Genomic DNA, 26,501 nt, shown 5'->3' with positions numbered 1-26,501 from the left:
GTTGAAGTTGCCGCTGAATGATTCAAAGAACACAAAACAAATCGTTATTACTATTTCAAAAAGAATTTTCTCCGCAGCATATTGCAACACTGACATTATACCGTGGGTCAAATGTCGCATGGGTGAAATGTCCCTGTATTTTTATATTTTACTGTGGGTCTAATGTCGCATGGGTCAAATGTCCTACTTTATTTTAATTTGTGGGTGAAATGTCCCATGGGTGAAATGTCACTATTTTTTATTACCATGGGTCAAATGTCGCATGGGCGAAATGTCGATTTATTTTTATATTTAACTGTGGGTCTAATGTCTCATGGGTCAAATGTCGTATTGGTATTTTGTAAACACTGATAAAAACATGGGTCAAATGTCCCATGGGTCAAATGTCGTTTTTCAAAAATGGCGGATTGCTGAAATCGTGGGTCAAATGTCGCATGGGTCAAATGCACAGGGGTCAAATGTCCCACTTCTTAAATATGAAATAGGTATAGGTACATTAAATCACCAGTTCAGTCATCATCTTACACAAATCGGAATCATTAATAAAAGTAAGTATACGAATCGTTGGAATCCGCTATCTCCCATGGAACATAAATGAAAACCTTGGACTCTTGGCTGGAAACTTTTCTTATCACTATGGCATAACCTTTGGGTATGAATGTGGAAAAGTCCGACAGTATATCGTCATGTCCATCGAATAACTCGACAACTTTTTCAATGACCTGAAGAGTCGACATTTTCCGATTCTTCCACTCTTGCAAAAACGAAATGAATTTCCAATGACAGCCTTCTAAACTTCCGCAACTTCCGCTAGATGCTTTCATTTTAACCCATAAATTATTCCATATAGTTTCATCGACACCGTCTCTATTAGAAGAAGAACTTTTACACTTGGAATTCCTAACGAAAACCGGAATATAACTACGTTGAAGATCCATTGAATGATCAGAATAATGGTATAATATCTTCGTAGAATTGTTGAAAAATTACCAAAGATGAATATTTATGAGAAAACACGAGAAATAATTAACGACAGCTCTTTCTCACAATCACAATAGGTACCTAAGTATTGTTATCAATAGACCTATTCCAACGGTTGCATACCTTCTCCTGCTGAAGTGTCAGGCTACCGCAGTTGCTGTAAATACAGTAATTTCAGCTATTCAGCTGTCACTGTCAGTGAAAAATTTCATCTTGAAACCTTTATTTCTCATCAATACCGAGCAGGCCAGCATCCATGTGTGAATTTCGTTGGAAAAAGGAAAAACCATTTCACTATAGGTATTATGATTTTGATGCTCCATTGAATCCATGATGAGCTTTTCATTCGTCAAATGAAATCTGTTCTTTGCCTAATCTTTCTCACAAATTCTTCATTCATATCAATAAAGTACAGATTCAACCATAATGTGGTAGGTACATAGAAAACAGCACAAAATAAAATCACTCAATATTCGATAAAAATTCTTTATTCGTTATAACAAAATAATCAAAATTAGTACAATCTCCGGGGTGGTCCCATGGTAGACTTAATATGCAACGATCGCACGTTTTGCCAGTGCTTTTTCAGCAACTTGTAAGAATATAATTTGACTCGCAGATCGAAAAAAATACATAACACATCCACATCGTTAGTAGTGAAGTAATAGGTTTAAATTTTGAAATATAGGTACACTAAATTACCAGTTTAGTCATAATCTACTTATATCTATTACAAATCTGAATCCTTAATAAAAGTATACGAATCGTTGGAATCCGCTATCGCCCATGGAACATAAATGAAAACCTTGGACTTCCGTCTGGAAACTTTTTTCCTCACTATGTCATAACCACTGGGTGTCATTTTGGAAAAGTCCGACAGCATATCGTCACGTCCATCGAATAACTCGACAATTTTTTCAATGACCTGAAGAGTCGACATTTTCTTATTCTTCCATTCTCGCAATAACGAAACGAATTTCGAATGACAGCCTTCTAAACTTCCGTTAGATGCTTTCATTTTGAGCCATAAATTTTTCCATACAGCTACATCGCAACTATCCCTTCTAGGAGAAATTCTACACTTTGAATTCCTAACGAAAACCGGAATATAACGTTTTTTGATTTTTTTACGTTGAAGATCCATATTGAATGATCAAAATAATGATATAATATTTTCGTAGAATTGTTGCAAAATCACCAAAGATAAATATTTATTAGAAAACACCAGAAAATCAACGACAGCTCTTTCTCACAATCACAGTACCTAATAATTGTTATCAATAGACCTATTCCAACGGTTGCATACCTTCTCCTGAAGTGTCGAGCTACCGCAGTTGCTGTTATAACTAACTAAATACATTAATTTCAGCTATTTCAGCTGTCACTGTTGGTGAAAAATTTCACTAATGCATAAATGAAATATTTTATCTTGTAGCGAGCCATTTTAAAAAATAAATTCGCCACTTTTTACCAATATTATTGAAAAAAATACACAACACATCGTTACTAGTGAAAAGGTTGTTTATTCTTAAATATGAAATATAGGTAGGTACATTAAATCACCAGTTCAGTCATCATCGTATACACACATCGGAATCCTTAATAAAAGTATACGAATCGTTGCAGGAATCCGCTATCTTCCATGGAACATAAATGAAGACCTTGGACTTCCGTCTGGAAACTCTTCTCCTCACTATATGTCAAAACCTTTGGGTTGCATTGTGTTAAAGTCCGACAGCAAATCGTCACGTCCATCGAATAACTCGACAACTTTTTCAATGACCTGAAGAGTCGACATTTTCTGATCCTTGTACTCTTGCAAAAACGAAATGAATTTCGAATAACAGCCTTCTATTCCGACAGCTATTTTCATTTTAAACGATAAATTTTTCCATACAGTTGAATCGAATTTATCTCTTCCAGAAGAAGCATTCTTACACTTGGAATTTCTAACGAAAACCGGAATATAACGTTTTTTGATTTTTTTACGTTGAAGATCCATTGAATGATCAAAATAATGATATAATATCTTTGTAGAATTGTTGAAAAATCACCAAAGATAAATATTTATGAGAAAATACGAGAAAATCAACGACAGCTCTTTCTCACAATCACATGAATAATTATTCTTATCAATAGACCTATTCCAATACCACGGCACCTACTATAGGTAGTATTGCCTATTCACGTTTAAGCCAAATACACGGTTGCATACCTTCTCCTGTTTGATTATATGATAGGCCTAACTAAATACATTAATTTCAGCTGTCGCTGTCAGTGAAAAATTTCAACCGAGCAGGCCAGCATCCATGTGTGAATTTCGTTGGAAAAATCATTTCACTAAAATATATTACAATTTTGATGCTCCATGATGAGCTTCTCACTCGTCAACCGATACCTGTTCTTTGCTCAATCTTTCTCAGATTCTCACACATTCTTCATTCAATCAATAAATACAGATTAAAATAAAACGTAGTACATAAAAAATAGCAAACAATAAAATAACTCGATAAAAATTCTTCATTCCTTATAACAGTTATAACAAACAATCAAAATTAGTACAATCTCTGGGATTTTCCCATCGTAGATTTAATATGCAACGATCGTACATTTTGCATACTTTGAAGTTCTTTAATTAAACATTGGTAGGATGATTTCGTTTGGCATGTTATTGAACGAAGTCATTTTGCAGGATCGATGGTGGATAGAAATCTGAAAATGATCACATTAGTGAAATTAGTAGGATGTTTTCTAGCTTACGTTTGTTTTTGAACGTAAATTGTTTTAGTAGGTAGTTCTATAATAGATAACACACCACTAAATAATTTGATTTGGTTTCGATTTCGATTCGTCATTACAGACGAATTCGAAGCACCCGCAGGATGACAGGACATTGGTCAAGTTCAGAAACTAGACAGAAAAATTAAAATGCCAGGAAAATGTGGTATTCTGAAGATAAAAGTGAAACACGAGGAACTGCTGATTCAAGTTATTGAAAGGAGACAGATGTGTTAATACCGGTACGGCATTTCATCATCTTCATCCTCTTCATCATTCTCAACAGACATCTCCGATGGAGGTCGTGACATCCATTTTTTTGCAAACCTAAAATAACCAAAGTTAATTTATTCGTGTAAGTTGAATAATCGTATACCTCAATGTAAGTAGGTATATACAGGTAAAAAATCAACTTACACGTTCGTTATTAAACTGTTTATCCAGAATCGTAATGATCCGATCTTTTTTAAATCGTCATCTTTCTCTGTCTCGCAGAATGTTGGCGTTCTCTCTTTAAGTATTTTTTTGGCACATATGAAGTTTTCGTTGCCTTGCTGCAACATATACATGATGGAACAGTTAATTCAAATCTTACTATTTTAACCGAGTTATCTCGTATTTGTGCAAATTGTACTTACGTAAGGGTACTTTATGCGAATAGTAAAATAATACGCAATGGTACTTTCAATTAATGAGACTTTGATTTGGGCGTTTTTATAATTAATCTGTATCAATTCGCCATCGTATTTCGATGGCACTGGCCAGGCATTCATTTCAAAAATAACTGAACGAGGGAGGATTGATTTCAAGACAGTAACAAACGTTCCCATCAACTTGGCTTTGGCATTCGGTTCAGGATTTGGGAGACGTGAAATCAAAAAGTCGTAAGCTCGATCGTGACCTGAAACATCACATTTTGAAAATGAACAAGTTTGATTCTTAAAAAATAAAAATGAAAGAAAAAAATTTGATGTTACGTGGACTTATACCTGCGATAGGTTTTGGAAAGGTGGCACTCACCATGTGACTACTGAACTCTTTACTTCTAGGGATCATTGTTGATGGTCTGAAAATAAAAATTATGTCATGAGTAATAAAATTCATTATCAAGTTTCCTGTTCTAGGTATAAATTGAAAAAAATGACTCACTGGATACGATTAACAACATGGACTAATTTACTTTGCACCTCTTGTAACAAGCTCAAATCATCATCGCCGGTTTCGGAATTAAAATCATCTTCGTCATTAGCATCATCTTCGTCAGGATCATCTTCGTCTGGTTCAGGCAAACGAAACCTCGGTACGGAAACTGCACTAAAATCGTCGATTACGTAGGCCCTAGGCCCATCATCTGGGAACTAAATTGAATGTACTTAACATCAATTAATCATTTATAAAATTTGAAGAACTCAGTTTGAGGCTTGCCTAAAAAAAACTTACCTCAACGCAAAGGTATCTGTATGTTTTGTCGAATAATAACGTTACGCTCATTTTTTTCTCACCAAAGGAGTATACAACCGGTTTCGAATCATATTTCAACGCACAAGGCCAATTTCCATCACTCGCTGGTCTTCTGATAGAGAAACAGTATTCTAAAACTATGTCAATTGCAGCCATTAGTCGCGAATTTTCGTCAGGAAACTCCGCAGTCTTAAGATTTTGAATAGCATCGGAGTAGTTCTTCAAGGCATCTTTCGTCGTAGTAAAAGCAGGAAGATCAGCCATAATATCAGCGTTGTTTCCGAACAAGACGAATCTTTACTGTTCACACCAATAAGCTGCAATTTAATAACTAATAATGATGAATTTATAAATTTATAGTCGTTGAATTTTTCAAAGCGTACTTCAAACTTCAAACAGTTTGAAATAAATTTTCATCTTTCTTATCACCGGTGTTTTCATTTGTTGACAAGTGTACACACTGGGCCAAATTTATAAACAAGGTACTTTCCAAAATATTTCTGATTCAAGTTTCAAATTAATTTGAATTTATTAATAATTGTTAGATTCGTAGCTTTTATTAAAATTCAACAGTCAACACTCAGAAGTCCAAACTTTTGTTATCTTACGCACTGTCAGTGAAAAATTTCAACCTAAGCCTTTATTTCTCATCAATACCCAGCAAACTAGCATCCATGTGTTTCGAAAGATCACAATTAGACTCGCAGAACAAGTTCAATATATCAAGATTTCGATGCTCCATGATGAGCTTCTCACTCGTCAATCGATACCTGGTTTTTGCTCAATCTTTCTCACAACCTCTTCATTCAAATCAATAAATACGAACTAAAATATAATAATAAAATCACTCGATAAAAATCCTTTATTCGTTATAACAATCAATCAAAATTAGTACAATCTTTGGGGTGGTCCCATCGTAGATTTAATATGCAACGATCGTACGTTTTGCCAGTGCTTTTTCAGCAGCGAAACTAAGAAATTGATAGACAAGTGAACATTCTGCACCAATTCATCTTGGCTCATACCGACGTGTCCGATAGCAACAGAAAGACACAACACCTACAATAAACAATACATCGTTATTCATATCCAAACGATGATAAAAAGTCTAACGTTGGTAAAAACAAAATACAATACCTTTTTCATTTGGAATTTAATCGTAGCCTTGACTTCGTCGATTTTCATCAACATCGATTCTTGGTGAGATAATAAACCAGGAAATTTACCAGCTTTATTCAAACCGGGTCCGAGTAAACGAGGGATTTGTTTAATCAAAGCGTCACTAGCCAAAAACGCGTCGTATTTCTTAGCTGAAACACAGACACACACATTCGTAATTAGAATACAGCAATCACAGCTAAAACTAGCAATTTTTCAACGTACAATAATACTAACCTAATTTTTTGACCAATTTCTTATTCTTGTTTAATTTCTTCAAAGCTTCGACATCCATGAATGGGACATTGTTAGCTTTAGCTTCGTCACAATGCTGCTGATCTCCCAAAACGCAAACTTTCATCTTAGGACGAGGGATATTCTTCAATCTAAACAGAATACAAATATAATGCAATCCATTCTTTCGGACGATACAAAATAAAAATCATACCACACACGACATAAATCAGATAAAGAGTATAATCACAAAATATCATGTAATACATGCCTATACGAAATTCATCATATTATCAAGCTACATTAAAATTCTAAACCATCTTACCACTCGAGACCGGCGTGTTGAACGCAGAAACCGAAGACAAACATTTAAAAAGGACGGTGATTAGAAGCCAAAGACTTCGTCACCTTCCCAGTTATTTTAAGACCCTGGGTGAAGGTCCGTCAGAGACAAAGTCTCCGACTCCCTGATTTGAAAACCACCCCAAACGTCAAGTTTAGAGATAGTTCGATTCAAACAGCAGATATTTGGGGTAATTTAACAAACAGGTCGAATGTAAATCTTACTTTACGGTTCCGCTGAAACGTTTGTCTTTTTGGGGGTCGTAGTTCTTCAAACCAATCTGCAATTCGACTGTTTCGAGGAATCTCTTTTTGTGCGTTTTGGAGTGCATTAACACAGCACTGGAGCATTCGTACAGCGTATCACGAGAAACTTTCGACGACCTGGAAATGAAAATATAATCGCGTGAATTACAATGTGTTACGTGTTGATTTGCAATGTGATCGTGATGGTTGAAAATCGGCGAAGATTTTACGAATAATAAACGAAATACTTACATTTTGGATGGATGAGGTGATCAAGGCGTTGTTCAAGAACACTATTAATTCGAATAATGAATTAAATTCAATTATTTTATAATAAAAAAGGCGATTTTATCGGGAATTAATTTACCAACTTCATTCCACTGTACGAAAGACAGAGAGAAAACGCAACGTGCTTCATTTTTCACTTTTTTCCAAGATTTTTGGCTTCTTACTTTTCATTTTACAATGATTTTTATTTTTCAGAGCGTCTTTGGGTAATTTTTCGTCATTTACGAGTAATTACAACGTAATTACCGTGAAAATTATCGAAGAATTTGCCAGCGGATGATTCATTTGATTCCAGCCAATCACAACGCCGCATTTTTCTTGAATGGATGACGTCATTTTTATCCCTTCTCGCGTGTGTGTGATTTTTTATGCGCAAAAGTTTCAAGAAAAGCTCTAAACTTTCGCGCTATTTGCTGTAAATTTTCGTATTTTATTCGATTTTAAAGTAGAATTGAACTTTTAAATATGTAATTTAATTGTTGGTGGCCATAATTCATCGTGAAACAGCTGAAATATGGAGTTGAACAGACTACCCGGTGAATTGCAATCCCAGCTGAGATCGGATCTGGTTGCTCGGAATGTTTCAAATTGCATTATAGAACTGGTAAAATATTATTTTATTTTATACTAGTAATGGATTTCATATTTTTCTCATCATTTCCGGCATATTCAACAAGTAAAGTTTACGATCTGGCAGAAATTCCAACGATTGAATCACAACCTACGGTACCGATCTAAGGTAAAGTACCAGTTGTGGATAGGGGTCCCGGTTGTGGATAATCGTTCCTATGGGCTAAAAAAAAAAATTATCGCTCGTATCTTTTTCTGTAACATTTAATCATTTCCTTGCATTCATGACAACATGAAAATTCACCCATGAAGTCTATGTACAAAAGCATTGAAGTTTCAAAATGATAAAAATGCAGATTTTAAAATTTTTTAGAAGGAAAATTTCAATGATGGAGAAAAGCGAGTCAAATATGTAATTTTTCATAACTGCGGAAGTTTTTGGGTAGTAATAAGATGAAATAACCACCTCTGCATATTTTTGAGAATTTTTGATTTCATTTAGTACTATTTAGAGCAGTCTTTGTCCGCAACCGGGCCAGGGGGCCCGGTTAGCGGATAATTGGAAGTTTTTAAGATTCTCTACTAAGAAATGAAATATTCTTGATTTTTTTTTTCCTCCCAAGTATTATGTAGTTCAACAGTTACACTACACAACAAAATCAAAAAAATTTGAAAAAAGTTGAAATTTGGGCTTCTCAGAGCATGTTGAAAAAAGTATAACCACAACTGGTACTTTACCTTATATTTCAAGACGTAGCTGTACTGACGCTGAACTAATCGGCAAATTCTTGATACAGGATTCATTCATAGTTTAAGAAGATGTTGTCGTAATTAATTCATTATTCAGCTTACTTAGAAGCAATTCAGCTACAAAGATGTACGTACTACGAAACTGTACGTCCCCTGAAAGTGATAATCTCTATTCCTTTTATGTTTCTAGTCTAAATCCTTCGTTCAGAAGTAAAACTGACGATATAAGTAGGAACTTCTTTTGGTATTGACGTTAACAATTATTCAATTTGCTGAGAAATGATCCAATATTAATTATGATTATGTGCTAATGTAAACACAGTCGAGCTTTTTACTCCAAGTTGAATACCAACTCGTATTACAGATACTAAAATCCCTTCGAAGCAGACCGGAAACTCGAACAGAAATAGTTTACGATGCTAACACATCACTTTTCGAATTGATCATCTCATTATCTGTTGAAAATAATGATCTAAAACGTATAATTTTAATACCGATGTTTATTGTTCAGGTTGAAAACGCATTGGACGCTAATGCAAGCTGTGTTGCTGTAAGAATAGACTTTGATACTTTTCGATTGGAAGTCGTAGACAATGGAACCGGTTTAACCAAAGCAGATCTGAAATTAGTCGGTGAAAGGTAAATCATCAACATTCTATTACGTAAATTTCTCATTACGTCATCTCATTTATTTATAACTCAACTCAACAAAATGTTCATTTATAATATTTATTACACTTTTACATCAAACTTTACAATTACACCATTACATACTATTTAACGATACATCGCCGCAGACTTAATATTAGTCTTAATACCAGCTTGAGCTTTCCCCATCATACCCATCTGACCCGGATTAGGATTCATAGGACTACCCTGCGAACCCGGAGGTGGCGGAGGTCCTGGTCCAACGCTACCAGGTCGAACTGCTCCCGGCGGTACCATCATCCCAGGAGGTCCCGAAGGCCCCGGAGGTGTCATTTGTTTCAACCCTTTACCCATACTAACCACCGATACCAACGTATGAGTATCAGGTATCGAAGACGATTGCCCTATTCCACCTCTCGATCCAGCCTCCGACTCCCATTCTTCTCGCGATTTATTTATAGTATCCAGAACATGATTCAAAACCTTCGTGAAAGCGGTGATCTGTTTCTGAGAAGGTTCATTTGCTAACTGAGCAGCTTTATTTTGGAACTGTTGTATCTTCATGTCGATATCCGGGTCTAACTTCGTTCGCAAGTAATCCGGCACTATTTCGTGACTGAAAGCTGGTATTCGTCGTTCGGTCAGTTGTAAAAGCTCTTCGTCTTTATCTTGACTCAAAAGTAAAGGTAGAACGGTTAGATTACGTAGCGGTGGTGTTTTGTCCGGTGCCAGCATCTTCGAAATAGCGGTGAATTGGCCGGATATGAGTAAAAAGTTGTCCAGTATGTTGGGCCATGTTAATGATTCGTTTTCGTGCTCGATTTTAAACAGTAAAGCGTGAAGTTGGTTCTTGAGATCGCTCAGCTTTGTTACGATGGCTTCGACCGAGATATCGATTTGTTTCTCTTCGCGTTGCATCATTCGCGAATGTAGGAATCACTCCGGAAAGGTTATTTATCGTATGTGCGTCGAATAGAACACATAGATAACGTTATAAAAAAATTAAATGAAAAATTATCGTAATTAATTCGTGAATTTTAAAAAAACTTCGCCACTCGACTTCAAAATTTCCAAAAATTTTCTTTATCAAAAGTTTGTTTACGTTTTTTTTTGTTGATGAGAAACGGCGACGTGTTATTACGGTGCCTCTTTATTCGAGGAAAAACGTGTTCAGTTTTGAAGTGTAGGTTTATTGAGTAGGTAATTTTTTTTTATTTTAAAATAATTTGAAATATTTGAATTAATTGTTATTTTGTTTTTCAGTTCTTGAAAATAAAAATAAAAATTAAAATTAATGTGCAGATGAAATAATAAAATATTGGAATTGGATGAATTTTTTAGAGTTTTTATTTTTAATAATATTAATTATTAAAAATCAAAATGCCCAAAATGGATTTTGAATTTTGATCGAAAAATATTTTATTTTGAAATCTTAATACTTATAAAAAAATCTGATTTTAGTCTCTTTTCTATTCTATTCATCGTTTTATTCATCACTTTTCTAGCAGAGAAGCTCCAAACCAAATCTCTCTCTACTGAGAGAAAAATTGAAAAATTTATCGAACTCAAACTTAGTTTGTTGTAATTTGAAACTTACAACTACAAGCTTACAAAAATAACGCTGAAGTCTCCCTTTCCTCCTCCTTCTCCTGTTCTCCTCAGTTGAACTTACGATTTTGATACTTCACAGTTCACAATTTACACGACGAAAAATTAATTAATATTCGTATTTTTCAGATATTTTACTTCGAAACGAAAAGATTCTGGAGAAATTAATCCAACTTCAAAACATTTTGGCTACCGAGGCGAAGGATTGGCCAGTATTAAAAACGTCAGCTCTCGAGTTATGATCATATCTCGTGCTTTTGACGACGATGCGACGTACTGCAAAGTAATTTCAATAAAAATTGCTCCAATATTATTTTAGCTATACTTAAGAGTAGTTTGGCACTTTACTTACGAAATTTCTCTAATTTTCAGGTTATCGAAAAGTCAAATGCCGAAGTTTTACCATCGCAGCATGACAGAAAATCGGTCGGAACGACTGTGATTGTAGAAAATTTCCTCGATAAACTTCCAGTTCGACAGAAATACATCAAACCCAGTGAAGAATTTCAAACCATTAAATGGTATTTACAAGCAACCGCATTGATGTTTCCGAAGGTATCGTACCGATTGATTGTTTTTTTCGTGATTTACAGTGCTTTTTTCTGCTGAAATATTTCTACCTATCTTTAGGGTGACCCTTGTTTCGAAAATTCAATCATTTGTTGCTCCCAGGTATCTCCCCCCCCTTTTCAAAAAAAATGAGATCTTAAAAATTCTACTCAGAAGATTCATTCTGACTCTTGTTCCAAGATCCTTCTTTATTTTAATTTGGGAAAATTAAATTAAAGGTAATTAATATTTCTAATTGGCCTCTTTCACTTTTTGATCATGAAACTGGAACATTCGTGCGAGATGAATTTCGAATAATAATTTTGACCCCATAGAGCACATTAGAGACAAAGGGAAAGGAGGGTTAAGGACCCCAAAATTTTGAAGATGAGTATTTTTGTAGTTTTTGTGCATTCTGTCATCGAATTGACTTTTTTTATCGCTCTGCCGAAAAATGATGTTGAGCTTGTGGATCAATTTTTCGGGGGGAGGGGGGGGGGTCGTCGATGCCATCAAAATTTTGAAATTGAATCGACTTTTTTGATCCCTGCGCTAAAAAATGAATTAGAAACTAACTATAAAAAATGATATTCTCTCTGTGGACCGTTTTAAGGGTAGGGGGAGGGGGTTTATGTTTTCCAAATTTTTTCTCAAGTGATTCTATCTGCCAAGAATAGCAAAAAATTTCAGCTTCTGTCAAAAGTGCCAAAAAGTGTTACATATTTCTTGATAAAAAAAATGCTGAAAATTATTTCTTCTTTGCAAAAAAATTCCAAATGTCTCATTTTTTATTCCAAAAATGCTCCAAATGTCTTGCTTTGTGGCCAAAAATTGCCAAAAACCTTTTCAAAACTTGTCAAAGTCTCGCTTTTTGTAATTATTTTCCAAAAAAAGATTACTTTCTTACCAAAAAGTTGCATGAAAGTCTCAGTTTTTTGACAAATTGCCTTTTGCTTGTAATTTTTAAAACAAAAATTTAAAATTAACAATAATTCCTGCTTTTTTCAAATTGCTGAAAAAATTTCCTGTTCTACCAAAAAAAGGCTAAATTTGCATAAAAATCTCTGGTTTTTTTGCCAAAAATTACTAAAAAAAAATAGTTGTTTTTTTTGCAAAAAAATTCCAAAAAGGTCTAAATTTTTTACAAAAATTTCTCAAAAGTCTCGCAGTTTTGCCAACAATTGATAAATTGAGAAAAAAATCTTTTTATTGAAATATGTAGTCAAAACCTTGCTTTTTTGCCTGAAATTGCTAAAATTTCTCACTTTTACTCAATTCTTTTGGGACACAATCTCCTTATAAAGCTAGTTCCTGAAGTCATGAATTTTTTCCCATTTTTACCTCGATGTCGAAGGGTTCCAGTAGAAGTTAAAATTAATCTTTCGAGCTGAAATTTTCATGACCTCATTTTTTGAAAATATTGAACCTCGTGTAGGTTTTTCTTTCTGAATTTTTAAGAATACTCGATAATTTTCACATCCATTTCCTGAGAAATAATGCTTAGTTTCATTATTAATTTTCTTTCTTCGCAATTTTAATTAATTTTTGCATGCTAGAGCATCATTGATACCGCAAATGGAATGGTTTCATTAGTGTTTTCATTATTGTTGAAGTTTCATTTTTCGCATTTTCAACTTGATGAAAATATTGAATGGGTTTTTGGAGCAATGGAAATGCATTGATCATGATTCGCGTTTGCTTTGTTATGATTTTTCCAAATTTTCATTTACGAATTTCTCGCATGCATGCGATTAATGACGCAAGTAAGATGCTTTCAGTTCGTTATTATGATTTTTATTTGATATTTTAACGGTTGTTTGAAATTTTGAAGCACATTTTTTAATGCTCGAGCACCAGCTTTACTCATTTGCATGAATTTCGTTCGTTTAGAAATAAGTGTTTTTATTTTTATTTTTATTTTTTTAAACTAATTTATTGATTTCTGTACGTCAATTTCGAATTATTTATATTTTTTTAACCACGAATTGTTAAGGTCAACTTCAGTCTGCGAAACGATAGCAAAAAATCAGAAATTTTTCGCATCGATAGAACAAATTCGACGGCATCGACGTTTCTAGAATTGTTTCGCGGCGCAGTCAAAGATCCATCGTCGTTCCTGAAATTGAAATCAGCCCACATAGACATCAGCGCCAAGATCATGTTATCCCAAGAACCCTGCAGCACCGATCAACTGCAGTTCGTGTTCATCAATAAACGATACCTTCCGAAATCCGACATGCAGAAATACCTAAACACCTTGCTGGACCGCATTGACCCGTCGAAAAAGAAAATCTCGCGAAAAACCATCTACATTTTGAACGTATCCGCTCCTCGTGACGATTACGAAGTCACCTACGAATCAGACGGAAGATTCGTCGAATTTAAAAACTGGACCAAAGTCAAACAGTGTTTGCTAAATTTAGCCAAATCGATCGCCGGAGAGGAGCGATCGTGTAATTTAGAAGAAAACGTCGAAAAACCTAGCAAAGAAATCGTTCCAGTTAAAGACGCGTTTCGTGAGATGAACACAGCTCATACGATCTTCGGATTACCGGCGAATCGTAAAAAGCTCGAAAAACCCGTTAAAGTTTACGATATCGATGACGAATCGAATTCATCCGGCGAACGAAAAAAAAAGCAAGCTATATCTCGCCTGTTCAAGGTATCGAAAGCGTCTCGCAAGATCACGAAAAATACCAAAGCGACGAAAAGTCCTCGTTTAGTTGATCAAGGCATCACGTTGTCGTTTAAGAAAAGTCCAATGGCGACTAGAAGACCCGCAGAAGAGAAAAATACCCGGAAATGTACGAAAAATCGCGATATTTCGGTCGATAAAGCAGCTCCATCGAATGACGATTATGCCTGGATGTGGAAGCATCCCGATAAAGGACACGATTCAGATTCGACTAATTTTTCCGATACGCAGCAAGTCGCCGCCAAAGAATCTCGAGTCGTTTGTTCGAAGCTCAAGAAGAATAAAAAATTACCTACTGAAAAAAAACAACGCGGCGAATGTTTCAAAAGCGTGGTGGCTTTATCTAATCGACGAGCTTTGAAACTACCAACGCGCGATAGAATATCGAAAAAACGAAATAATTATTTCGACCAGATCGAAAACAAAAATAACGTTATTGAAAAATACGGTAAAATAAATAAAAACGCTCAGTACGTTCTCGACGACGATTTGAACGTGGACGAACCCGATGAAATAGGCAACGATGTTCAATGGACGGCTAAAATATCAGTCGATCAGAACACGACTACTTTACCTCCGCTGAAGCTGTTCGATAAACAACCATCGCCCGAATTGGACTTCCAAGAGGATGAAATTCAGTATAAAGAGAACGTCGATCATAGTAACAGTGGCAGATTCGCTGATCAGCACGATGCTTTGGTGGCAACGTTGCCTTTTCACGAGAGTTATCTCGATGATCGGTCACCTTTGCAAGATGTACGGCAGAGTTCCTACCATCACAGCCATCGTCTTAGTTACGATCTCACTCAAGAAAACCTTAAACGAGATTGCGTCACGAGTGTAGAAATTCAAGACCCTCTGAGCAAAGTAGGCGAATGGATATCCAAGTTACCTCCGAACGAAGAACCCATTCTGAACGATTCAGCCAACGATTACCTTACTCCGGTTAAGAACTCGGATCAAATAGCCATAGATTTCAAACGCAAGACGAAGCTGTCGAAGACGCCCGATAATGATACCAAGTCTACCGAACGAACGCCCGAAAAACGTAAATCTACGCTGGAGAATTTCGAGCCGAAGTGCAAATTGAAATTAGATTTTAGTCGAGCTAAAATCGAAGAATACAGAATGAAGAAGAAATCGTGCCCCGAACCGGCGTATAAATCGCCGCTTTTGGATTGGAACAATCACCCGGTTCGAAAATTACGACAAAACGACAAAAATCATCTCAAAGGTGAATTCGATCGTGCCCGAAATGAAAGCATATCCTTTCAAAAAACCCACGATTCGAGTAAAGAGCACATGAGTTGGAATAATTTAAACGACTCGATCGATCAAGCCCCTAGTCGTAAAGAAACACGCGCAGTTTCCACTCAGACCTCGGATTGTTGCGGAAAATGTCGTTGTAATTGTCATGAAAAGCTGGCCACTACGCTGAACATCTCACAACAGAGTATTTTCCACGACGATGACGATTTTGACGGTAAAGATGCAGTCATTTTAACCAAATCTCAATTGCTCGACTCTCCAGCAGCTGATAGCGAACACGATACCGTTATATTACCTAAAGAAGACCACGATACATTCGATCTCGATAGACGAAACGCGATGGATTTTAGCCAATTCGACGAAGATGCCAAAGAACAAAATTCTGCCGACACAATTGTGTTGAGTCAACATTTCGCTGAAAATTCAGCCAGCACGAAGAATTCGGAATATTTTCAGTCGAAGATGATGGTGGAGAAGTTGAGGTTTAAAATGAAGTCCAAGTTTTTGGAAAATTCTTCAGCTCTAGATATACCGAAAGGAATGCTGGAAAGTGTACCGAAAAACCAATCGAGAGTCGAAAGACTGCACGAAGACGAGAAAAAATCGCTGGTCGAGTTAGTCAAACCGTACAGAATGCAGAATCACATCACATTGGGTAAGTTTTTAGAAAGAATGACTGGATAAGAATGTGGAATTAGCCTTCGAGATGCATTTTCAAAATGATTATTCGGGTATTTTTTTCTGGAAAGTTGAAAAATTTTCTGTTTTATGATTCAGATTTCTGTATGAAGATTTTTCAGAGGTGCTCGAGGCTGATTCAACATTCTTATTCGAGGTTATCATTTTTATTTTTTGTTAATTAATTCGTCGAAATTTTGGTTTTATAAATTGTTCGATTTTGTTACACCCCCCTCCCCCTCCCTCATCAACAAAATGAATTTTGCCCAGAAATTTCTTAGCAGTTTGAGTAAACTTATGTACAAAAATTAAGAAAAACCTCGGCATAAATTTATTGCATGCTTATTAATTTTTAAAAAAGTGGCGTTCTTCCCCCTCCTCCCCCCCAAAAATACTCAGCGTTGCAAAAAAAAAAACACCAAATAATGGATTTGTCATGTTACATGTCATTATTTTTCATCCTCGGGCCAATTTATGGTGCCTATAATAAGAGTGCAGAGGGTCTAATGAAAAAACGGAGCCGATATTCGGACTTAGCACCCCCAAAAGCCAAATAAACGATTTTTGCAAGGCATTAACATTTTTTTAATCCTCAGGACTAAATTAGGGTGTTTGTGGTAGGGGTTGGAAGGGTCAAATCAAAAAATCAAGCTGATATTCGAATTTAGCTCTCCCAAAAACCTAGCAAACAATATGTTAAATAGAAATTATTATTTTTCCCGTCTTTGGGACCAAATTAGGGTCCTCTTAGTTAGAGAAGGGTGAGGCTGGAAATTTCAAATAAAAAAACTAAGCAAATATTTGGACTCGACGTTCACAAAAACTCAACAGACGATGTGTGACAAAGCATTGTGTTTCTTTTTTCATCTTGAGGACCGATTCGAGTATCTGTGGTGGGGGTTGGAAGGGTCAAATGAAAAATGTAAGTCAAAATTCGGGCTCAGCATTCGCGAAAACCTAACAAACGATATGTCACAGAGTATTTGTATTTTTTTCATCTTTGAGACAGAATTGGGGTGTTTGTGGTGGGGGTTAGAAAGGTCAAATCTAAAAAACTAAATCAATATTCGGACTTAGCACCCCCGAAAACCTAACAAACGATGTGTCATAAGACGTATAATTTTTTTTTCATCTTCAGGATAAAGTTTGGGTGCTTGAGGTGGGGGCTGGAAGGCTTTAATCAAATATCCGAGTAAATTTTCGAACTAAGTATCCTCAAAAACCCAACAAACGATATGTCACAAGGCATATTATCATTTTTTCATTTCAAGGACCAAATTGGGGTGCTTGTGGCGGGGGTTGGAAGGGTCAATTCACAAAAGTAAGTCAATATTCGCACTCAGCACCCGTGAAAACCTAACAAATGATATGTCACAAGGCATATAAATTTTTTTCATCTTGGGGACCGAATTGGGGTGTTTGTGGTGAGGGTTGGAGCGGTCGAATGAAAAAAGTAAGTTGATATTCGGACTCAGCACCCATGAAAACGTAACAAATGATATGTCACAAGGCATATCAATTTTTTCATCTTGGGGACCGAATTGGGGTGTTTATGGTGAGGGTTGGAAGGGTGGAATGAAAAAAGTAAGTTGATATTCGGACTTAGCACCCGTGAAAACCTAACAAATGATATGTCACGAGGCATATCATTTTGTTTTTATATTTAGGACCGCGTTGGAGTACTTGTGGTGGGGGTTGGAGGGGTCAAATGAAAAAAAGTAAGTCAATATTCGGACTTAGTGCCCGTGAAAACCTAACAAACGATATGTCAAAAGGCATATCATTTTTTTAAAATTTAGGACCGCATTGGGGTACTTGTGGTGGGGGTTGGAAGGGTCCAATCAAAAAACTGAATCAATATTCGAACTCAGCGCCCGTATAAACCTAACAAACGATATGTCACAAGGCATATCGTTTTTTTTTTTCATTTCAATGACTAAATTGGGGAGCTTATGGTGAGGGTTGGAAGGGTCAAATGAAAAAAGTAAGTCAGTATTCGGACTCAGCACCCCCGAAAACCTAACAAACGATATGTCACATGACATAGTCTGTTATTTTCATTTCTGGTCAAATCGCCCCCCCCTCCCTCAATTTTGGATCAACTTGCCAATTATGTCAATTTTTTATTCTACTCCAAATTTTCTATTTCATTCAGCTTGAGGTTGGTAGAATTGTGAAAATGAACTACAATTAGTTGTTAATTTTACATCATTGATAATTAAAACTTTCCCCCCTCCCCTTCTACCCGTTGGCAAATGAAGAAAATTTTCCAAAATGAAAAATGTTCCCCTTTAGATTTTCTTCAAATTTTTCTCTTTGCAGAGGGATTGCAAATGCAGGGTGTCCACAAGACTGGAAAACCTGGAAAAGTCAGGGAAATGTCAGGGAATTACGTAATTTTCTCGCAAAAACCCTGGAATTTTGAAAAAACGATCATTTCCTAAATAACTTTTCTCCTAACCTTCCCCTCACCCTTTTTTTACGAGCCTTCACCCTTTTTTAGGAGCCTCCACAGAAAATTCATAATATGTAACAGAAAATTTTGCTTTTTAGCGCTTTCAAACTTTTGTTCGAACAATTTTTTTCTCAACTGCGTAATTTGAAAAAGTATGGCAGAAAAACCAACCCCTTCCTGTATCTGTTTTTTTTTGTGATGGGGAAGGGGTCATTTCAGCCTTGAAAAGCCTTTTTGCAGAAATTCAATTTTTAGTGGTGCTCAAAATCAATAGTTTTTTTTTCTTGAGATGGAAAAATTTTACCAGAATATTTCGTTAGTAAAGAGTAATTAGGTCAATATTTTTTTCGAAAATAAATTATTATTGCCTATTATTTGCTCAAATAGTACCTTGGCTTTCGTGGATTTCATTTTTTTGTAAAATTGTCTCATTTAGATGATTCGGGAAACAGCTGCCTACGAATATTTCCCATGTTCAAAAATCAGCCGAAAAAACTGGACAGTTGCAACTCCGAAGATTTAAACTGCCCAGTTGTGTTAACCAAAGAAGATATACCCTCGTTCAAGGTGCGTATGTAGCCTAATATCAGTAATTAAATTTAATTCGAAGTAAATTTTCAGCCATTTTTGCGTATTTTTTTATACCTGAATCTTACGAGTAAACTCGACAATTTTACCATTTTTCGTATTTCAGTTTATCGCTCAAATTGAGAAAAAATTTATACTAGCGAGCGCCATCGACCACAAAACTCAAGCCCCGTTGTTAATTGTACTCGATCAGCACGCTGTAGATGAGAGAATCCGAGTTGAACGATTGCTCAGAGGTAAATTCGCCTCGAAGTTCATCATTCAGGTATTTTGACTCGAAAATAAATGAATTTATTGATCACACTTTGTTCTGTTTGTCCGCAGACTACTCGGAGAATGGAGAATGGCAGAGTACTCCTGTCAATCCTCACATTCATTTGAACATTTCGTTCACTTATTGCTCTCTTTTTACCGATTATCAAAGTAATTTGGAAGAATTCGGTTTGCATTACGAGTTCAACAACAGAACGATGAACAACGAAGCTAAGTTGATCGTGTCATTCACCAAGGTGCCAACGTGTTTCTATAATCGCGCTATGAGAGAAGTAAGACAGTCCTCATAGCACTATTTTATTTGAAAAATTATCGATTTGCATGTCGAAGTTCCCACGTGATGGTTTTCCTGTTGCAGAAAAACAATTACCGAGACGTTCTTAAAAAATTAATCGAGTCGTTGACCAAAGAACTGCTGACGAAGTTCATCAAAGGAGAAACTTTGGTACATACGGTTCCTAACGAATTGCAGTCTGTTGTCAATTACGAAGCTTGTCGAGGTAGGTACTTGAATTTATTTGTTACCGATTGTACATATTAAATTGTAATGTTTTAAAATATGATGTCTATTGCTTGAAAATTCAACAAAATTTCCCATTATTGTCTCAGGAGCTGTGAAATTTGGCGATAAGTTGACTCCTCAGATATGCTCAGCTCTCTTGGAAGGCATGAGTCAATGCAAATTACCGTTCCAGTGTGCCCATGGTCGGCCTTCTGCAGTTCCATTGGTCAGCTTTGATAAATTGGCTCATTTACAGAGAAAAGTAAGTGCGTTTGAATTGATTTTTTTTTTTGGTTGAAAAAATATTGGTATAATTTTTTCTATTCTGAGAACTGTGTGTACATTTTTAAGCGTTTTATTAGATAGAGTATGTACTTATTTTTTAAATTTGTAAGGGATTTAAGCGTCCAAAAATCGATTTTATTTTATTTTGGATTTTCAGCGAATTTTTGAACATTTAAAACTTTGAAATAGCCTTTTGAACAGCAACTTTTAAATTTTTTCAAGAAGTATAATTTTTTTTTGAGTCAAGTGAACGAATTTGAACAATACTTTCAATTCAACTTTTACACATCAACAAACTACGAGTTTTGGCCCATTTTGGAGCCGCCAGCTATTTTTAAATTTTACCAGAAATTTCAAGCAGCTGATTTTACAAAACAGAAATTCGCTCATTTTACGTTTTAGTAAATTTAAAAAATTCAGCAATTTTTACAAAAGTGCAGAAAATTTTGCAAAACAAACAATTATCATACTAAGGTTTACAAAAAAATTCTGTGAGCATTCTCCTTTTTCCAAATTTGAGTAATTCCCCCCGCCCCCCACCACCAAAGAAAAACATCACAAAAATTCAGCAAAATTTACAAAGTTTTTTTACAAATTTTATGAAAAATGTTCTCAAAATTTTTTATTGGATTTTTGCCTCAAGTTTTTCACAAACGATTAAAAAGTTTTCGGAGAAGTTTGTCAAATTTTACAAAAAATAATAAACAGATAAATTTTATAAAAATTTGATGAATTTCACAAAAATTATTTGGCGAATTTTACGCCAAAATTGGAAAATTTCAGAAAATTTAGTTGATAAAAATTCTTACAAAACTTTCAGCAAAACTAAAAGTGTTGACCAACTTTCAGCAAATTGTGCAAAAATTCACCAATTTCCATAAAAACTGAGCAAATTTTTACAAAAATTCGGCGAGCTTTCTGCAAATTTGACTAAATTTCCCCCTCCCCCCCAAAAAACCACCAAAATTCTAGCAAATTTTACAGAAATTCACCAAATTTTGGCCAAATTTTTGGCAAAGTTTTTCAAAAATGATGAAAAGTTTTCGAAGAAGTTTGTCAAATCTCACAAAAAATAATGAATACTTGAATGAGTCTTATTAAAAAATTGTTGAATTTTTCAAAAGTTCTTATTGAGTTAGTTAAAGAGTTTTGCAGGACAAAAAATTCAAAAAGTTGATAAATTTTACAAAAAAACAAAAAAAACGTTACAATGAAGCAAAATTTGTTAAAATTTAACAAATTTTACAGAAATTCACCAAATTTTGGTAAAATTTACCAAATTTTTGCCGAAGTTTTAAATCTTACAAAAAATGATAAATAGATGAATTTTATTAAAAAATTGTTGAATTTTTCAAAAATTATTATTGAGTTAGTTAAAGAGTTTTGCAGGACAATAAATTCAAAAACTTGATAAATTTTACAAAAAAATTAGCAAATTTTACAGAAATTCACCAAATTTTGGCGAAATTTACCAAATTTTTGCCGAAGTTTTGAATCTTACCAAAAAAAAAAATTGAGGAATTTCATTAAAAAATTGTTGAATTTCACAAAAATTATTCACTAAATTTCACGCCAAAGTTGAAAAGTTTCAGAAAATTCAGTTGGTAATAATTTTTACAAAATGTTTAGCAATAAAACTAAGATCAAAGTTTTTTCAATTATTTGAAAAATGTTGACCAAAATTTTTAACAGATTTACTTATTTGTGCAAAAATTTTGCAAATTTTGCATAAATTGACTCAATTTTTAAAAAATTAATAAAATCCTGCAAAAACTGACCATTTCTTACAAAAAATGAGAATTTTTCAAAATTTGAGCATTTGATAAAAAGGGAGTAGATTTGACAAAAGTTGAACATATTGTTTGTCAGAAATTGAGCACATTTTATTCAACTTGTGCCAACTTTATGCAAGTTAAGCAAAATTTTCAAAAATTCATTCAGCAAATTTACCAAAAATTGACTTATTTTTTAAAAAATTAATGAGCAATTTGACAAAAAATGAGTAAATTTGACAGGAATTGAGCAAATTTCTCTCAATATGTGTAAACTTTACAAAAGTTGAAAAAAATGTTCAAAATTTCATTCAAATTTGGCTTGAATTGAATCAATTTTCAAAAAGTAATTTATTCTACAAAAATTTAACAAAAAAAAAAAAAAAAAAATGAGAAAATTTTCCAAATGTTCAGCAATTTTACAGATATTGAGCTAATTTCATAAAAATTGAGCAAATTTCACTGAATTTGTGCAAACTTTACAAAAGTTGAGCCAAATTTTCAAAAATTCATTCATCAAATTTTGCGTAAATTGACTCAATTTTCAAAAAATTGATAAAATACTTAATTCTACAAAAACCGAGTAATTTTACAAAAATTATAGATACAGAACTTGCAAATTTAATTTCTCTGTACTGAGAAAATAGTTAAAGGACGCTTAGGTCCCCGGTCTCGTCTGGTCACTGGTGTCACAATTTTCAATAACTCATGCTCTTTCTTTCAGGTCTGGAAACCTAATTATGAAGAATTGAGGAAGAAGTTTGTAAAATAATCAGTTTTAATTTTTAATTTTTTTAAAAATCTAGAGAATTTTGTGGGTTTAAGAATTTTTATAACCCAAATGAAAAGAGTTTTTAATTTTTAATTTTCTTGTTTTTTTTTTTTTTTTAGTCATTATCTCCAGTAAGTAGTTGATATTTAGTAAAAGATTTTTAGTTATCATTGAATTTGTTTTTGTTACATGACAATATTACGATTAGTTTTTAGAAAATGTTTAGTCAATTTCATTAGTTTCAATAAATCATCGAAATTGTTCGTAAGCTTTTTTAATTCACTTTCATTCCTCACCTTTTCCCTCTTTTTCACGTAAAACACGCTTGTTTTGATTCACATTGAAGTCTCCTTCGAGTTCTTGGATAGGCAATTCATTCGACTCGTAATGTTTTATTGATGCCTACTCGTTGCTTTCGAATGCTCGAAGATGCTTTCGGGAAAGCTTTCCCCATAAACTAGAGCACACCCCAGGATACTCATCAAGGCTCTACTCGTTTTTTATTTATTATTGAAAAATGATACCTAACTTGGCGAAACGCTTCTTTTTTGTATTTTAATATTACGATTTTTTTTTTACTCACTCGTTTAATTGGATTAGAAACATACCGAATCTCGTCTCTCGTCACGATTTACTCGACTCGATTCGCATTTTTTCCCAACTTGACAAGCGTCTGACTTTTTTGAAGATCGTTTTCGTAAATTTTGTGAAAGCTGAAACATTTAATTAAGTATATTTGTTTTAAAACACACTATATTGTAATGTATACTCCTACTTTTATACTTACATATTCGAATTCGTGCTCTTACGCTGTGTACGATTAATCATTCGAGGTGTGGGGAACTTCTAATGATGATAATCTCCGTTGATAAAATGGCAACATGGGGCCAGGGATGCGGAAACTGGCTACAAAGGTGATGATAATGGTCACCCTTTTTAATACCACCTACAGATTTTGTCATAGCAGGTGTGTATGTCGGTGGTAATGGGGATGCTGAGTAGAATTTTGTCTCATTCAATACCACGTCGTCAGACCTGTGAAGATGGAGAAGGGTGGATTAAATGTTAGTTTTTTTTTACCCCGGTAGTGTTGGGGTGTTTCGCTTGTCGATAAAATGATGATTGATTTTAAAAAACGACTAAACGAATGAATTATATCTACATAGGAAGACTTCGTGAGATCACTATTAGCTCGTTTGAAATCAAATATTTGATGCGAGATGTCCCTGGATTTATAATTTATTGGGTATTGGAATGTACGTTGGTAGAGTTTATTCGAAGATATTGAAGGTTTGGCCTGTACTTAATACAGGTTAATGAGTTTTGTTTTTCGAGTAATTATTTTTAATTATTATCTGCGATTAGATTAATAATACTCGATAGGATGTTTTATTCCTGAAGTATTTTTAGCTCATTTTCAAGATCGTCAATTTTTTGATCGCTGGAAAAAAATATTAAAGGTGGAAATTCGGACGAAAGAAAATAGATCATCTTTTTTTTTCGAGAACTTCGTGTCAGTTTGAAGCCTCCAATAGTGGATTGGATGAAGTTTAGCCGAATTTGAAGTTAACTTTAAATTGGCAAGTGGCAATTGAAAAGTGGGTTTAAAAAATACAATAACACTAGGCAACAATTTTTGACTTTTTTCGTGTGTTCGGGTTGAAAATGGGCTTAATCGATAGTTTAGACCCTAAAACAAAAAACAGAGTGGGATTTTTCAATTTGAATTGTTTTTGTGGTCAGGAGAGATGATCAAAGTTTCAAAAATGGCCGTTTTTGCCCTATTTCACGAGTTTCTGGCGACACCAGTATTGTTTTTCGAAAAAAACCAAGGTCATATTCGGATTCTACGCACTTTTTTAAGTAAACATCTTTCCCGGATTTTCGATTTTCGAAGTTTCAAGCGCATACGGACGATTTTTGTTTGTAACATATTTTAAAACTCGGAGCGCGCGACGCTGGCGTTACTCCACGATGTAATCGTGGCGCGGAACCGTGTTCGCGCGGGCGAGGATCTCGTGCAGTAAAAATCTCGTGTTACAAACGAAAATCTTCCGTATGCGCTTGAATGTTCGAAAATCAAAAATCCGGTAAAGATGTTTACTTAAAAAAGTGCGTAGAATCCGAATATGACCTTGGTTTTTTTCGAAAAACAATACTGGTGTCGCCAGAAACTCGTGAAATAGGGCAAATACGGCCATTTTTGAAACTTTGATCATCTCTCCTGACCACAAAAACAATTCAAATTGAAAAATCCCACTCTGTTTTTTGTTTTAGGGTCTAAACTATCGATTAAGCCCATTTTCAACCCGAACACAAGCATACCGTTGCCTAGTGTAATCAGTCAAAATCGACAGTTTTTTTTTCATTTTCTGAGGGTGAATTTTACTAGAAGATTGAGTTATAAAAACAAAAAAAAAATTCATCTGGATCGCCTTATTCTAATTTTAAAAATCATTTTTATTTCATTTTATTTGTTTGAAAAGCAGTCATATTTTGGGTGGGCAATTGGGCATATTTTTAAAAGCAGAATAATACTTGATTTTTCAAAAATTAAGACGTAGTTTTTTATTTTTTTGAATGATGAGTAAATAGGTATAATTTACGTGTAACATCCCGATTTGAATTTTTTATTCCTCTCCCCACCCTCCCCTCCCCCACTCTTCTAAAACTATTCCAAAAATTTAAGAAAAACTTATTGCTAAATTTCTTGAATGTTGAGTAATCCTTGGCGAACAATCAACATTGTGAATTGAATTTTTACCTCCTCCCCCCCTATTTCCACAATAATTTTCATCAAATTTCTTCTCGATTTCTCTCTTCGTCTTTCCCATTGTCGTTACTTTTTCATTTTATGAGAATTGATTCATCCTTTTTAAGTCGAAACTATTGTGAGCCTTCTGAAATTATTCAATGATAATTCTATAAAAACCTTCGTTTTTGAAATTTGAAACTGTTCCTTTTGTTTTCACAATTCAATTTTGAAGGTAGGTAACCAACTAACCAATATTGTTGGAGGGGGGGGGGTCCTCGAAAAAAAAGTTATCTAGAAGCAGGTCGTGTTTTGTGGGAGCACGTGGAGACACGTAGTGTAGGTACTAGGTACCTAAAGAAAATTTCAAAAATACCGAAAAATTGCCACAGAAAACTGAAAAAGTGGAAGAATGGGCCGTGCGGGAGCCGGGGAGGTAGTGGCATTTGACAAAACAAAGAAGCTTTCTCAGCAATTTTGTAAAAATCGGGACTTTTTAGGCAGGCAAAGTAAAAATTGTTGGTTTTTGTACGTTAATTTTGGCAGAAAAAAAACAGAAATTTCTGATCAATTTTGGCAAAAATTTACGACCATTTGACTATTTTATCAAAAAATGACTTCCTGAGAAAAACATTCCAAATATTCGTCAATTAGTCAAAAATTGACTCTCTCTGACAATTTTGGCAAACGCATGTGAACAGGACTATTTGACAATTTTGGCCAAAATTTGTCCCTTTGACAATTTTCACCAGAAAATGAGCACTTTTTGACAATTTTACCAAAAATGGACACTTCTTGACAATTGTGCCAAAAATGGACACGTCTTCTTGACTATTTTGAAAAACAT

General features: G+C 34.6%; 4 protein-coding genes across 5 annotated transcripts; 1 reads left to right on the top strand and 3 right to left on the bottom strand.

The window, feature by feature from the left end:
- Positions 1-1,453: 1,453 nt before the first annotated feature.
- On the bottom strand, positions 1,454-5,930 carry LOC135846230 (uncharacterized). 2 transcript variants are annotated; one of them, XR_010558925.1, is made up of 7 exons: positions 5,200-5,930; positions 4,909-5,117; positions 4,749-4,825; positions 4,398-4,660; positions 4,177-4,313; positions 3,797-4,086; positions 1,454-3,693 (listed from the first exon to the last, which is right to left on the bottom strand). XR_010558925.1 is itself a non-coding variant. In XM_065365207.1 (6 exons), exons 1-6 carry the CDS (start codon positions 5,482-5,484, stop codon positions 3,993-3,995), a joined length of 1,065 nt encoding a protein of 354 aa, XP_065221279.1. In that variant the 5' UTR covers positions 5,485-5,930; the 3' UTR covers positions 1,454-3,992. The 2 variants fall into 2 exon arrangements, 1 of the variants encoding a protein (XP_065221279.1); XM_065365207.1 differs by having other exon boundaries at positions 1,454-4,086.
- Positions 5,931-6,067: 137 nt separating this feature from the next.
- RpL10Ab (ribosomal protein L10Ab) lies at positions 6,068-7,610 on the bottom strand. The gene is made up of 5 exons (XM_065365209.1): positions 7,453-7,610; positions 7,180-7,338; positions 6,616-6,764; positions 6,358-6,530; positions 6,068-6,279 (listed from the first exon to the last, which is right to left on the bottom strand). Coding segments are annotated over exons 1-5 (654 nt in total). The 5' UTR covers positions 7,455-7,610; the 3' UTR covers positions 6,068-6,108.
- Positions 7,611-7,837: 227 nt separating this feature from the next.
- On the top strand, positions 7,838-23,165 carry LOC135846229 (uncharacterized). Its single transcript, XM_065365206.1, has 11 exons — positions 7,838-8,092; positions 9,320-9,447; positions 11,194-11,347; positions 11,437-11,619; positions 13,607-16,232; positions 19,147-19,277; positions 19,405-19,534; positions 19,623-19,843; positions 19,930-20,071; positions 20,181-20,335; positions 22,855-23,165. Exons 1-11 carry the CDS (start codon positions 8,003-8,005, stop codon positions 22,900-22,902), a joined length of 4,008 nt encoding a protein of 1,335 aa, XP_065221278.1. The 5' UTR covers positions 7,838-8,002; the 3' UTR covers positions 22,903-23,165.
- On the bottom strand, positions 9,524-10,551 carry MED8 (mediator complex subunit 8). Its single transcript, XM_065365208.1, has one exon. It carries the CDS (start codon positions 10,375-10,377, stop codon positions 9,586-9,588), a length of 792 nt encoding a protein of 263 aa, XP_065221280.1. The 5' UTR covers positions 10,378-10,551; the 3' UTR covers positions 9,524-9,585.
- Positions 23,166-26,501: the final 3,336 nt, after the last annotated feature.

Source organism: Planococcus citri, chromosome 5 (assembly GCF_950023065.1).
Source record: "Planococcus citri chromosome 5, ihPlaCitr1.1, whole genome shotgun sequence".
NCBI classification, from domain to species: Eukaryota; Metazoa; Arthropoda; class Insecta; order Hemiptera; family Pseudococcidae; genus Planococcus; species Planococcus citri.
Note: the sequence above shows the minus strand (reverse complement) of the source record. Positions and strands in the feature narration are given on the sequence as shown.